This window comes from Kryptolebias marmoratus, linkage group LG7 (genome assembly GCF_001649575.2).
Source record: "Kryptolebias marmoratus isolate JLee-2015 linkage group LG7, ASM164957v2, whole genome shotgun sequence".
Lineage (NCBI taxonomy): Eukaryota > Metazoa > Chordata > Actinopteri > Cyprinodontiformes > Rivulidae > Kryptolebias > Kryptolebias marmoratus.
Genome location: NC_051436.1, coordinates 10,714,959 through 10,729,646, shown reverse-complemented (window position 1 = coordinate 10,729,646; position 14,688 = coordinate 10,714,959). Strand labels below are relative to the sequence as shown.

General features: G+C 44.6%; 2 protein-coding genes across 5 annotated transcripts; both read left to right on the top strand.

Moving 5' to 3' along the window:
* Positions 1-50: 50 nt before the first annotated feature.
* Positions 51-10,225, top strand: LOC112449777. 4 transcript variants are annotated; one of them, XR_005233390.1, is made up of 17 exons: positions 51-1,250; positions 1,452-1,504; positions 2,949-3,038; positions 3,121-3,245; positions 3,336-3,479; positions 3,640-3,690; positions 3,789-3,962; positions 4,751-4,847; positions 4,935-5,152; positions 5,247-5,400; positions 6,251-6,462; positions 6,540-6,657; positions 7,324-7,538; positions 8,935-9,052; positions 9,136-9,305; positions 9,450-9,550; positions 9,622-9,645. XR_005233390.1 is itself a non-coding variant. In XM_025002190.2 (17 exons), exons 1-17 carry the CDS (start codon positions 1,147-1,149, stop codon positions 9,707-9,709), a joined length of 2,229 nt encoding a protein of 742 aa, XP_024857958.1. In that variant the 5' UTR covers positions 51-1,146; the 3' UTR covers positions 9,710-10,225. The 4 variants fall into 4 exon arrangements, 3 of the variants coding, with proteins under 3 accessions (XP_024857958.1, XP_024857959.1, XP_037832449.1); XM_025002190.2 differs by having other exon boundaries at positions 9,453-9,550; positions 9,622-10,225; XM_025002191.2 differs by having other exon boundaries at positions 137-1,378; positions 9,453-9,550; positions 9,622-10,225.
* A 646-nt stretch (positions 10,226-10,871) lies between these two features.
* On the top strand, positions 10,872-14,588 carry LOC108249520. Its single transcript, XM_017438961.3, has 18 exons — positions 10,872-11,022; positions 11,100-11,155; positions 11,229-11,318; positions 11,408-11,535; positions 11,606-11,743; positions 11,806-11,868; positions 11,939-12,109; positions 12,180-12,276; positions 12,350-12,555; positions 12,627-12,983; positions 13,054-13,171; positions 13,242-13,447; positions 13,525-13,642; positions 13,712-13,884; positions 13,958-14,028; positions 14,099-14,217; positions 14,280-14,432; positions 14,497-14,588. The coding sequence occupies exons 1-18, from the start codon at positions 11,000-11,002 to the stop codon at positions 14,538-14,540; spliced, it is 2,331 nt and encodes a 776-aa protein (XP_017294450.1). The 5' UTR covers positions 10,872-10,999; the 3' UTR covers positions 14,541-14,588.
* The last annotated feature ends 100 nt before the right edge of the window (positions 14,589-14,688 follow it).

Here is a 14,688-nt window from a genome sequence, read left to right as displayed (position 1 = left end):
TCGGTGATCATTTTTAAAGACTAATTAGTTTTTAAACCCAGGCTGGTGAGCACCCAACGAGTCCCCTGTCAGTTTTAAAGATTAAACCCAAGGTACAGTAAGTGGTGAGTCTTCCCAGATCTTTAGGCCCAGCCTGGGACGCTGAGCCACCACGCAAGAGAAACATCCCATCACAACATTACAAGAACCACCCGTGGTACTCAGGATCCCTCTAGTGGTAGAAGAAATTTTAAGATCAACTATTTGCAAGTTAAATACATTGATTAACCATCATACAATGAACTGTGCTGTAAAGTTAAAAGGCAGAGATAAAGAGGAGTTGTTCGCACAATTTACCATCTTGGCTCCAGTTGGAAGCTCCTCAAAACAAAAATGCAGTGAAGACTATTTTTAAAAAAAACACGTGGAAACTGAAGTGAACGCTGGTTATCTGACATGTCTGTGAAGTCTCTGTTGGACCTCCAAGCAACAAAAGGTACAAATCATTGAGGATTCACTGGACTCCAAAGGTCTCCACAGCCAGCAGATCTCAGTCCAGTTGATCTCCTTTGGGATGTGGGGAAACAGGAGATTCATGTCATGGATGTGCAGCTGACAGATCTGCAGTAACTGTGAGATGTTAACATGTAAATATGAACCAAAATCTCTGAATGTTTCCAACATCTTGTTGAATCTATGCCACAAAGAATTAAGGCGGTTCTGAAGGCAAAAGGTCTGATCTGGTACTAACAAGGTGAACCTAATAAGTGATGTGAAGCTTTGGTTTAAGTCTCCCATCACTAGTTGATACACAGCAACCTTTTTTTTAAACTTTATTACATTTTTAAAAATCAACAAAAACTTGCTTATCATGAGTTTTAACTTAATTTCTTGAACCTGTAACATAGTTAACCCTTTAATGGCTACTACACAGTCTCAGAAAAGAACTTAAGTTTTATTTTTAACACATTAAAATGTCCTAGAAATTCAATCTTAATTGTGACTTTCCCTGACCCCCCCTGTAGTTCCCACTCTGACCACTAGAAGTCGATGAAGGACCGCATTTTCACTGTCAATAGAAGATTTACTATTTAAAGTTACTGAACTGTCAAGTTTAACCTTTTTTTCTATTTTATTTTGCTGTAAGTTGAAATAACTTTTCTCTGGATGCTTAAAAAAGACAACAAACGACACAGAGAAGATCTGACAGCTGCCAAAAAGCGTAAAAGCGCCTCCAGAGCTAATGTGCTAATTAGCATCTCTGCTAACAGGTGAGTGAGGGGAAGGAAAAAAATCAACATGGTGGGAAGTGAGAGTAAACCCAGACTGACAGCTTTCAGAGTGGTCTAAATATCTGTGCCATGAAGGAGACATTAATAGTTCTGGGTACTCTGGTTGGGTGAGTATCTATGAGAGGTGAGAGTTCAGCTGCAGCTTCTTGCAGTTTGTGATGAGAAATGTTTTTGTTTCAGTGTCTTGTTGCTCCTGGCCGCTCCTTCCTGTGTTAGCAGTCCACCTCCAGCAGGTAGGATCTGTTCAGGGTTTATATTAAAGCTAACATGTGCTCTGATGGGGGCATTTCTGCATTTAAGGGTCGTTTTATTTTTAAAGAAAAGCACAGCCCAAGAGCTTTTAAATGATTTATCCAGTCTGTTGGGTTCATGTCATAATAAAGGTTTATAATTAGGAAGAGACTCTGAAGCAGTACTCAAAATAAATCCTAATAAGACTCCTGGAGGCAAACTAAAATGATAAACAAAAAGATATTTATAAATCAAATAGTTTATTTTCACCTTACATGTTATATAATATAAAATATTTAGCATGTAAAAACTTGACTTGAGTTTATTTTGTTTAAATGTTTTTAGTTTAGGTTTATTATGAGTCAGTAATTTGGGTCAAAGTACCTTTTTGTTGTTTTTTTTCTTTTTAATTTGTCCAGAAACTGCTGTGGATTACTTGTGAACTGTTTAATGGACTAATTAACGGGGGGCAGGTTGTAGAAATGGATGCAAAACTTGATTGATTCAGAGCAAAAACTAGAGGAAAATGTGAAGAATTGATGGCAACGGAAAATAACAAAAGGAAAAAAAAATCAAGAGATAGAGCTAAATAAATTACATCATAAAACCATGAAACGTTTTTGAAAAATATAAAGGATAAAATAATCTACCGAAGATTAGTTTATAAAGTAGGTTACTTCCAGTTGTACTCCCCATTTTAGAAAACATTTTTGAGCAAATTATTGTGCTTTCTGAGCTCTTTTTGTTTTCTGAGCTTCCTTTTTATCCTCACGTTTATCTTGAAGAGTTGACTGAGGCCTCGTCCACACGCAGCCGGGTCTTTTTTAAACCGAATATCTCCGCCACATCGTTTGAAGAAATCATCCCATCCGCAAGAACCCGCTGAATTTCACCACTGACCGTCGTTTTAAACATGCCGAACCCCAGGGGGCACGTTTAAATCATCATTTATGATCGCTGAGACAAAACCGGCGGCTGCATTGTGCCTCTCTATTGGGAGGAACAGCTGGTGTCAAACCGCTGCCCTCCGAGCGCTCCTTTTCCTTTGCAATTCGACGTGTTGTAGCAGTTGGGTATGTTAAAAACAAACAGGCAAAAAGCGTCTGAACCAAAGTAAAACTCAGCCCCTCTCTGATAGCAGACATTTTCCCTTTACTGCGCGGTCAAACAGTAACAATCATCACATATGTGACGCCAGCGCAGCGTTACCTGTCGCAGACCTTTAAATCTCCAGTTTCCAACGTCCACGTGCAAAAAAACACAAAAAAGGAGAATTTGCAAATCTTCACTTTGGCCATTGTTTTCATTATCAATCGTTTTTAGTGCTATTAAACGGAGGTTACGTGTGGATGAAAGGCCAAATCGCATAAAAACTGTTTGGTTTCCCAGATACCCGGCTACATGTAGACTAGGCCTGAAAGCTGACGTCATGTTTCTCGTTTCCAGGAGCCTTTCAGACCAAATGTCTTGAGCGTCACTTCTGGCTTTCTGTTAGGTCCAGCCACCTCGGCCGGAGTATTCAGTTTCATTATGAAGGTACCGCACGCGTCTTTTAGTTACGAAGCCGAGAAGGGTTACAGATTAAAATGGCCGACCGGTCGGTTCTTTTCGTCACCAGACCCGTCGGGGCTCCACTTCCTATCTCCTCAGGAGGCCGCGCTCTGTGGCTACACCGTCCTGATGACCGACGGCGGAGACCTGGTGTTCCGGGCCTCCTTCCTGGCCTGTCACGTGAGCCGTCAGGTAGACGCGGCGTCGACGTGCAGCTATCGCCCGAGCACCGCCGCTGCCGCCGGCGTGAATCTGACCCTGGTTGTCCCTTCCTCTCTGCAGACGGGGACGGACTACTACCTGCGTCTCTGGGTCGTACACGTGCAGGAGGGCGGGAAGGTGACGGGGTTCCCTCTCCAGCTCCGCTGTTCGCAGCAGGAGGCGTGGAGCACCAGAGAGATCGTCTGTGAGGAAAACTACATGGAGGTATCCCCGGCATGCCTCTGACTCTTATTATTGGCTAAAAACACTCCAACCAGCGTGAGCTCCGTTACTAACCAATCTGTCATAAATCATAAGTGAGAAACAGATTTAAAGCCCAAGAATTTGATGATTGTGTTTATTAAACCTTGTGTTTTTCTTTTAGGTGTCCATTCAGCTGCCTGACCTCCTTATTAATCCCAGTAATAATAAGAACGTAAGCAAATGCCTTGTTTCTACCTAATTTCTTTGATTTTTATCAATGATTTGTTGCTTCTGTGTAGGTCTGTTTACTCGCCTCTCGTCACTGAACAGGGCTTCGATGAGGCGGATATGGCCGTCATGTTCCACAAAGCCGACCGCTCGGAGAAGGAAGCGGTCGTTCTGTCCGTCAGGGAGGCTGCCGCTCGGGGCTGCTACGTCTCTCTGCAGGCGCCCCGCCTCGCGCTCCGCTGTCTCTACTCGTCTCCGCTGTCGTTCTCCGCCGAGGTGACGCCCGGGGATCGGGCCGGCCTCGTTTCCTCGTTTTTATGAAGTGCGGCGCAGAAGGCTCGAGTCTTCCTGCGATTCTTTCTGTGTTCCAGGCTTTCCTGTCGTCTTCTAAAGTTATCTTGATCAATAGTTTTCTAGGTTTTCTAAAGATCTTTCAGGGTTTTTTTTTTTCTTCTAAGTGTTTTTGTTTGTTAGACTGCTTGAATCTGATTTTTGAACCAGTCAGGCATAAAAAGGCTCCGAAATTCAAGAGATCAACCAGTGTTATCGACAGTTGGCGAAGAACCAGTTTTAAATAGGATCTTTAGCTCGTTACACAGTACAAACAAGCTTCTTCCCAAAGTAGATGAGTGGTTTTCAAACATTTCCCCACAAATTACATTTATAGAGGCTTGTGAGCCCAACTGTCTCTGATTTATGTACAAATATTTTTAAAAATGTTAATAGTTAGAGCTAAAATGACAACAGAAACGGCCTCAACTAGTGTGGTACTTTTTAAAATTAACTTATCACTACTGTTGTTATCATTTGTACAATGAAATAAGGAAAAGTATACCACTAGCAACAACTTCCAGATTTAATTTGATTTGCTGCCGTACAAAATCAGCTGGTTGAGGATTGGACAGAAAATGAGTTGGGGAAAGCATCCAAAGACCTTCAGAAAGTCTAGAAAACTGTTGATCAAAGCCACTTTAAAAGATTAGAACAAAGTCGGGCTCTTTGGAGGCAAAGTGTAAGGACATTTGAAGCGTTTGCGCAGCATGTCGTGTGTTCTTCTGTTGCAGGAACAAAGAGTTGACTTGGAGGTTGTAAGTGCTTCGGTCTTGCTCAGACTCCAGGACCGTTTCCTGGCTGTCGACGCCTCTCTTGCCTGCGCTCTCAGTAAGGACCGTTTATCGGGATGAAACGATTATTCCAGTGCGGCGTGCAGTGATCGGTGTTGTAGCTTCTCTCCTCGGTCCCCGTCAGACGAGGCCACAGCGGACGGGCCTGACCTGTTGTGGGTCGTCCCTTACCTCCCTCCTCCGCTGGCTGACGGGCTGTTCAGGGACGGAGGCGTGAGGGTCGGCGTGAGCGGCCAGGCTCTGAGCGAAGCCGACGTGGAGGAGCGGGGGTACAAGATCGAGCAGCAGGACGGGCGGGTGGAGGTCAGGATTCCCGCAGGAGCTCCTGGTGGACACGTCAAGGTACGAATTTTTAAAAAAGCCCAACGAAGAGGACAAATTCTGTCAAAGTTTGGGGAAACTTCTCAAACCGGGTTTGATTCTTTGATTCTTGCAGAGCAGCGTGGTGAGGGGACGGTACAGTCAGTCCATGTCGGTGGATTTCTTCTTCATGAGGCAGTGGGAGGACCAACGATGGCCTCTCACACAGCATCGCTCCTTCAGGCTCCTAAGGACTCCTGTCATCCCTCAAAACCTCATCCTGACCAACAGTGAGGCTTTTCAGAGCCGTCGTATTATACTGTGTATTCGAGTGACTCTGTGTGCTGTTGGGCTGAATGAAAACCATCCAAACATTTAGAGTCCATCTGTGAGGACAACTATAATATGAATTTATGACACTTGGAATATATTCGTCTACAAGTTATTGCACTCCAAGTGGCCCTAATATCAATCCAATGACATGTTGTGATATTTTGCAACACGTTATCATTTTAAGTCTCAATGAGGAATTTTTCAGTATTGAGTTGTTGGTTTTTTTTTCAAATTCTCCGACTCAGAAGCTTCTAAAACAGACGTAGTTTGTTGAAATTTGGTGATTAATCACCTGGCAACAAGCTAGTTATTGTTCATGAGAGTGCCGATTTAAAACTCAATTGTTATTGGTCCGGACTGATGTCGTTGGGAATTCCAGCTCTATATTTAAAAAAGGGAAATACCGAAGCTTCACAGTGACGCCGAACGTTATAGAAGGGATTTCCTGGCAGCTGGCAGAGAAACGTGGTCAGTTTCACAGAAAAATTATTAGTTATAAGACAAAGGGTTATTTCTGAAGACATACCTGTGCAGCCTGAGCTAAAAGGTGAAAAATGCAAAGATTTCATATTGCAGATATTTACTCCGCAAAATCCTGAGAAGGATTTTGTGTATTAAATGTATTGAATATGTTTTGTGCAGCCCACAGACGTATCCTGACTTGTTCATGAAAGCAGAATAGGTCCCCTTTAAGGGAGATGTTTAATTAATGGGTGAAATATTGCCCCAGTTTAAAGCATAAAACCATAAATCCCTGATAACTTCATAGTTTTGACTCACTTTGTGAATCTTTGGTTTCCTTTGTAGGCTCCTCAAACGGTCTGCTGTCAGTCTCGTTGGGCTTCTTCGCCCCAGACGTCCTCCTCCAGAAGGTGACGGCCGACGGTGGCGGCGATCTTTTGACCTGGACCCGAAACGGCAGCGACGCAGGCCTGGCGGCGTCCAGGTTCTTCCTGCCCAACGGCAGCTCCTGCTACCAGCTCAACGTCTCGCTCCCGAACCCTAAAATCATCCCAGAGGTGAGGCGCGCCCACACCGAGCAGGTTCGCGGAAACGGCAAATCAGAAACGAGCTGCTGACCGTCTCCAATCGTCAGCATATAGGTGGCGGCTACGAGACGTACGGCGTCACTTTCATCTTTACTCTGAGCATCACTCCCAGCGGAGACGTGTTTCACCATCACGCCTCTGTGAAGCATCGGGTTCAGTATTCAGGTGAGGGACTTTAATGTTTGCTTTCTTATCAGCAGTATCATTTGTAGCTTAAATACTTCCTGCCTGCGGCGTGCACAGGTCATCACTGATGGTGTTTTACAGAAATGATTAATTTCAAAGATATAGACGTTTGTTGAAGTCTCTCAAAAACGTGTTTTGATTCATGTTGGTTTCTGTTTAGCGCCACCATGTTTTGCAGCAACTCTTGAAGCCAGAGAGTCAAACTAAGACTTCTGTCACTGAGTTATACCGTTTATAAGGCTCACTGTCAATGAATGGTCCATTTTCAAACTTTTGTCATATATAAGGCACATTAAGCGAAACAAAACAGCCCCATCTTTTCAGAGAACACTGCATCGACGTAAAGACCCCCACATACTCGGGCGTACTTCACTTTGCAGCTTTATTCTGGCTTATTTTTCTCCTAAGAGACTCCTTTTAGTTTGCCAGGAAGCACTGCCAGCCTAAGCTAATGTAGCTAATGTCATAAATGGACATGGATTTGAAGATGTAAGCGTAATGCTTTATGTTTACGCTCCAGTTCCAAGGACTAAGCAGATGTAACGTATTTGGTGATGGGGAGGTGCTCTGCTGTGGACTGCAGAGTAACACCATTGAACAGTGAATATCAGCCTCGGCGGTCTCGTTTTTGCTGTCGCTGTGCAGATCGACGTTCCCCCTGGCTGGAGGGGAAGTGTACGGAGAGCAGCCTGTTGGTGCTGCTGCACCACGGGAGCAACGCCGACCTCCAGTGGGACCTCTTCCTCGGCGCCCGCAGGCTGGACTGGGACCTGGTGAAGATGGGCAGATTCAAAGTGGAGGCAGAGGACGACTACTTGGCTGTGACGATCCCTTCCCACAGCCCTGGGATGATCTATGAGGTGTTCACTCTTCACGTCAGACGTATTTATTTATTTTAGAACGTTTTCCTTCCATGGTTTCATGCCAGGTTTACGTCAGACCTTTTGAAGCGGGGTTCTGTGGAAAGGTTATGAACAAACAGTATCTTACCTGTTGTAGGCTCTTTGATTTGGAAAAATAAAATTTGTTTTTAATCTGACCAGACTGACGAGCTAACGGCTAGTCCAAGGGGGGTCAGGACTGAAGAGCTGACATCTTGAAACAAATTCAGTCTCTGAAATGTCACAGCTGTTCATACAAACGCTGTTTTACAAATTAGCTCCCGTTAATTTTGCATTCCATTATTACTCTCTGCAGGAAGAGCCTCTGGCTGCACAGGCATGGCTACAGCTAGCTGCTACTGCAGCTGTTTGAGTTCGCACGTAACCATAGAGTTTTAGGTAAATAAGAGTCTATTGCAACATCGATCCCTTTTGTATCTGCTGCACTTCCTGCGCAGCCTGGAAGATCGTAATATTTCTTCTGGATAACCCTGACTGCAGTGGAGAAGCTTGTTAAACTGTTTGAAGGATCTTCTGTGAGATCTTTGGACACTGAAAATGTTTAAAGACAGTAACCATCCACCAGCTTGTCGATCCCGTTAGAATTAAACCGTTTCTCCGAACTGAGGTCGTTCAGAAAACCATCTACAACAGGTAAGATACTCGCTGTTCATAACCCTTCAACAGAACCCCAACTGAAAAGAACTATCCCTTTTTAACGTTATTTTTAGAATCCGTGTAGTGCCATAAATCAGAGGTCCCCAATCCCCGGGCTGCGGATCGGTACCGGTCCGTGGGTCATTTGGATGCTATTTCTGTTCAGTTTGATAAGCTGGGATCCCTGGGCTGTTTTTTGTTTTTTTTTTTCTCCTAAAAACCTCAAATCAAAGCGTATTTTAACTCCAAATGAACACTGTTACTGCATTCATTTTGTAAATTCCTTTGAAGCTCGCCACAGACACGAGAGGTTTCCTCAAACTGGTGAATTTATCAAATTTCGATACAGAAAAACTAAAGAAGACGCATAAAACAAAGCGACAATTACATTTTTAGGAAAGATAAACAACAGAAATCAATATTAAACCCTTGTGCACTTATTGGAAAACACAATACAGAGATAAAACAAACATACTTCCATCCCATTAGGCTTGTTTCTTCAGTTTCAGCTTCATTAACTCTTTTTCTTTAAAGTCCATTCTTCCCTCACACCATTTCCTCAGTCTGACTTCTTCTGGTTACTTTTCACACACCTGAACACGGAGCCATCTGCAGGTGAAACTACATATAATAAAACTGTGGCAGTCACACGTTTATTCCGTCACCTTTGTGTTGCTTCCTGTTGGTTGTGAAAACGACCGTCTGCTCCGCTCTGCAGAAGCTGTCGCTGAGAGGTCTCGTCGCCGGCGTGAACGTGTCGCTTGTGGATGCGGAGTCCCTCGAGGAGCGTGACATCCTCGTCCATAAATGCACCTTTCCTGCGAGGGAACTTCTGGGTACCAAGCGCCACCTCTCACGGAAAGAAAACCTCCGTTTTCCTGCCCGTATGCCAGGTTTTAATCTGATGCCTCCCCGACAGTTTGTTCGCCCGACGGGAGGATGGCTGCCATAGTGGACACCACCCACACCGTGCCGCCCGTCCTGCCCGACAGAACCACTCTGCTGGATCCCGACTGCGTTCCCACGGAGACGGACAGCGCCAGGGCTCTTTTTATCTTCAGCCTCACCTCCTGTGGGACCACCGTCACCGTGAGGAGCCTCCTTTCAACCCCCCCCCCCGCCCCCACCNGTTTCCCCCCCCCACACACACACACACACACACGAGTTCCCACAGGGGAAAAACAGCGTTTTTGAGCATCTGATCTGATATGATCTGATCTGATCTCGTCCCAGTAGGTCGAGGGAAACCTCCTGGTTTATGAAAATCAAATCGGTTACAGTCAGGACTTTGTGCCTTCGGATGACCCTGTCATACATAGAGATGCTCCGTACAGGTGAGAGGCGAGAACCGAACCCGCTGTAGGACAAATCGGACATGAGTTATTCGGGGTTTTGTCTCCTGCAGGCTGACAGTCCAGTGCCGCTACCCGACCAACGAGACGAGTGTTTCTGCTGTCCAGCGTCGCCGTCGGAGTCAAACGAACATCCGGTGAAGCTGCGGACATGAGTGTGTTTGTGTAAAAATATTAAAAGGATATTGGTATTCTCCTTTTCATTTGGGGTTCCTCCATTAAAAAAAGAGAGAAGTCTTGGTTTAAAAACTGCTCATCTTCATGAGTTTGTATTTTCATTTCATTTCATGCATCACAGCTTTTTGTGCACATAAAAATATGCGCTTTTTCTGTTTAAGTCTGCTTTAAAGGGAGGCGCTCTCAGCAAAAAAGGACACTGGTCCTCGAACGCCTCATTTAGTCGCTCTCTTCTGTTAATTATCTAAAGCAGCAGAAAACATTTATGTAATATTCACAGAAGCAGACAGCGTTTCCTCATAGGTTTCTTGTGGCCTTCTGTCTTCTTTAACCTAGTAGTTTAATTGCTTCACATATTTGTAACTCAGGAGACATTTAATAACATTTGTTTTAAATTAGTGACATAGAATGAAGATTCAGCCTAAATTCAAAAAAATATGCAGACCAGTACAAGTTTTTAAATAAAGAGATTGTACCTTGTTGGTGTAGTTTTTTAAATCTTTTTTTTAAGATTTCTGCTGAAAGTTTGCCATTTACAGTTGGGTAAAGGATGGTTTTCATAATAATTGCAGTAGAAAATGAGTATTTCCTTTGAACGTGAGATTTAAAAATGTTTAAGAAAACATCAAACAAAATCATAATGATGTGGCAAAGCACAGGAAATAAAAAGACTTCTTTAAACACAATCTTCAAGTTTTCATCCTTGGTCCTGAGCAGGTCGATTCAGGACTGATGTTTGTTAAATCAGTGGTCTTCGAGGAACACAGACTTGCAGGTTTTAGTTGTTTCACCTGCTTTGACACACCTGATTTGAATGAGCGAGTGATTACCAGGCTTCTGCAGACATCGAAGACCTGCTGAAAAGCAGGGAAACAACGAAAACATGCAGGATAGGTGTTCCTGCACGACCAGGGGTTGGGAATCCCTGTTTCAGGCGTTTCTCAACTGACCTGACTGACATAAATGAGTTAATAGTTGGGTCCCGAGGACCAGGGTTGGAGAACGTCATAACATACTAGCACCCGTGCAGCCACAGGCCTTAAAGGCTTAATTACTAATTGGTTGCACATTTGGATGTAGCCTCTGGTTGGTTGCTCGTTGGAGAAACTGTCTGATAAAAACCGGTGTGGGAGGCAGAGCTTCATGGTGCAGGTTTGGTGAGCTGCAAGTGGTTCACTTGTGCTTGTGTTGGTCAGTTGGTGTAGTTTGCTAGCAGCCAGGCTAGCTTTAGACACTGCCAACACAGAAGCTATCATGACTTTAAAGCTCATTTTTGAGTGAGTTGCCTCATTAGCGTCTTAAAAGCCAGAATGTTTTGTTTACTGGAGTGTCTAACGATGTGTTTGTGTTGCAGTGTGGCTCTGCTCCTCTCTTTATGGTCAACTGCAGGATGTGACTTTCTTATGGAAGGTTGGTCAATGTTCACTTCAACAATATTTAAAATGAATTGAGTCTACATCTGGTGCTTTGTCTGTCCACACAGGAGTTCTTCAAATGGAGTGTCATGATCGTTACTTCATGATAGCTTTGGACCTCTCAGCCACTGGAACTGATCCTCGCTTTGAGGCTGTTGGTGAGTCCTGCTTACCTCAAAGTGATTAAACTAACACTTCAGTAGTCTCTGAAATGCTGAGCTGCTTTACATGTCTGGTTTCCTTGCAGATGGGGCAGGTGTTCATCCCATCACTGATGCTTATGCAGCAAAGTGCGGTTACAGTATCAGTGTTCTCCCTTTCCTGGGCCTTGTGGAGCTCAGAGCTTCTTACTTCAGCTGCCATGCCGAGAAGAAGGTAGGTATAGAAGAAACCTAACCAGGTTTTTGTAGCAGCGTGAGTTCTGACATGTCTATTTATCCGATAGGCTGACGACTTCGTGTTCAAATTTAACTTGGTTACGAACTACAACGGGGTGGAGGCCTTCTACGCGCTGAACAAGTCTTGTTCTCCTCCTTTGTCTTGGTCTCCTCGAGAGGTTACCTGTGAGGTCAACTACATGGAGGTAGGTCTGAGTGGAAATCGAGGATTTTGCATATATTTAGGTCTCAATGGTTTTCTCTGCAGGTGTCTGTGAGGAGTGAATATCCCTGCCCTGCTGGAACAAACGACTGGAACACACTCAGACCTGTACGTACCAATGGTGACAAGACATTCTGCTTTTTGGAGGTTCGCCACTAAAACTTGAGCTTCTTTCCAGACACAAAGTACCTCCACCTCAGACTGGCAGGTGGAATTTCAAAGGCCGGATGAGCAGCTGCCACCCATGAACCTCTCCCAGGCTCTTAAGCTGGGCTACATGTTTGACCTGCTGCGTGGCCGGATCGTGTTCCGTACGCCGTACGGACAACACGAATCCTACAGCGCTGGGGTAAAGCTGTAGCTGGACTCTTCTGCAAAATGTTGCTTGAACTCTTGGGCTCAGTTGTCTTTCTGTGCAGGTAAATGGCGTTCCAGTAGAGGTGGTCCATGCAACTATTTTCTCCCGGAAAGGTTGGGTTGTCCTCTTGGTTGACCTGGTTGCTGCCTGCTCTATGTGTAAGTAATGCGGCTGTTGGTGCACTTGCCAAATGTTGTTGCATTATGACCTGAATGATGTCGTCCTAAACAGATGAAGGATCATATGACAGTGGCTACATGTTGTGGAGCACTCCAGAGGCATTATATGCCAGTTACAACAGGACCCAAATTAGTGTTGGGCTTAACGGTCATCTCATGGAGCCAGCAATTGCAGAGAAAAAGGGATTCATTATGGAAAGGCACAATTCTACAATCAAAATTGGTGTTCCTTATAATGCTGACGGAGGATACAGGAAGGTAAGGATCATGCATGTGGACTCTTCGAGTGACTGAAACTTGTCGTCATACAGCTGTGCATCTGTTTTCAGAGCTTCGTGAGCAGTGGCATCTTTGAGTTCTACATCATCAACCTGTACTTGAAGCAAACTCTGGTGGATGAATATCACGAAGAGACCGCGCTCCGCTTTCACAGGACTCTCGTTTCTCCCCTCCTGCCCTACTCTGTTGTCACTGAAGACCGAACTGTCAAGGCAGATGGGGTGTTCACAACCTACCTCGAAGTCCCTGAGGATGTTGAGCTGACCTCTGTCCAGCTAAATGGCAAAGCATTTAAAGTGCCCTTTGGCGACAACCTTGCCTACACTCTCGCAGAAGCGGTTAATTTGAACAACACCCACAGCTACACTCTGACAGTGCCGCTACATGATCCAGTTGTCATACAGCAGGTATTTGAAGTTTTACATGGTGGATACAAAGATGTCTGTCCAGTTCTAATTAAACCCTTTCCGTTTCTAGTTCTCTCAAGAGAATGCAGCCATGTTTCACAAGCTGGATGTCAACTACACTCTGGTTGCTGTACCAGAGACTGAGCCATACTACCACAAAGTATCAGTCATGGTCCTGATGGATGTCTGTAAGTCTCATTGTCTGAACTTGGAAGTCAGGTTTTTAAATCTGGTCACTTAATGTGTCTGTCTTGACAGCTCCTCCGTCCTTTAAGACTGCCTGCAATGCCTCTGGAATCAGCTTTGAGTTGGCCCATCGATCCTATGACTACCTGTGGGACATCAGTATTGGCCTGGCCCAGCTGACACTGGACCTGGCAGCCAAGCGTGGCTACGTCATGAGCAATGATAGCAACGGTCTGCTGCTCTATGTACCACTCTTCACTCAAGGTTATGAATACAAGGTAAGGCTTAAAAACTGCTGGTTTTGAGGGTAAAAGGAAACCAGTCCTTGAGTCCTCATTTACTCTTATCCTTGTAGGACATAAGCCTGAAAGGATTCCTCGGCACATTTGAAGTCCTCGTGAAATCTCATGACACACTAAAAATCCTAACTTCAACAGTGAAGACGTGTCCGTTCAACTCCACAGAACTGATCAGTAAGAACATGAATCAGATGCAGTGATTGTGAGGGGTACTCTGCATGTGCTAATGCCATCTCTCTGCAGTGTGTTCTACAAATGGCTGGATGACTGTGGTGGCTGACCTGTCTCTGGTCCTCCCACATGGCAAAATTCCAACAGGAACTCATCTCTCAAACAACCTTTGTGTGGCCAAGGAAAAAGATGGCACCAGGGTGCTCTACTCCTTTCCACTTAATAGCTGTGGGTCTGCAGTCAAGGTAATGTGATCAAACTTGACAAGGTGGCAAATTGCCTAGCCTCACAATAACATGTCTGCTCCTTGTGCCTCAGCTGTTGAGGGGAAATGTGGTTTACCAGAACAAGATTTACTACTACTTTGGCAGTGCTAATTCTACTGAAGGGTAGGTAACAGCCTTATGTCCTCAGCTGCTATTGGGAGCCTGCTAAAAAGTTTCTCTTGCTGTCTCCTAGGCTTACTCTGCAGTGTACATACCCTCTGACTGGTCTCTACAGCCTGTTCTCAGCCTACAGATTTGAGTCTGACAAAGATGGTGTTGGCAGCATCATCTATCCCATAGAAAACACAAAAGGTACAATGGCTTATCATTTGAGAACAAATGATCAAGCTTGACACAATCTGCTTATCTTCCAGGTCTGCCAAGTTCCACTGAGCCTCCTGCTAAACCTCAAACCACAGCAGCTCCCCAAAGAACAAGAAGCCCCAATCTGTACCTGCCCTCCTTCTACCCGACTGCTCGCTACATAAAGGTTTCTAGGACTCATGGCCTCCTGGGATCCTACAAAGGTAACTGTATCAACATCTGAGTAAACAAATTGTTTCTTAAGCTAACTCTCACTTGTATTTGCAGGTATCAAAGGGGGTGTGCAAGTAAAGCAATACCCTCAAATCTAAATGTTTTTAAAGTTGTATTAAAATCTAATAAAGCTTTTCTTAAACTTATGGGTTTTATGGAGGTTGTGTTAAAGCTCAAAATAAAAGTTGGGTGTCAATTATTTTAAATTGTTTGGTTGAAATGGTAAGGGGGGCTCACTGTTTTCTC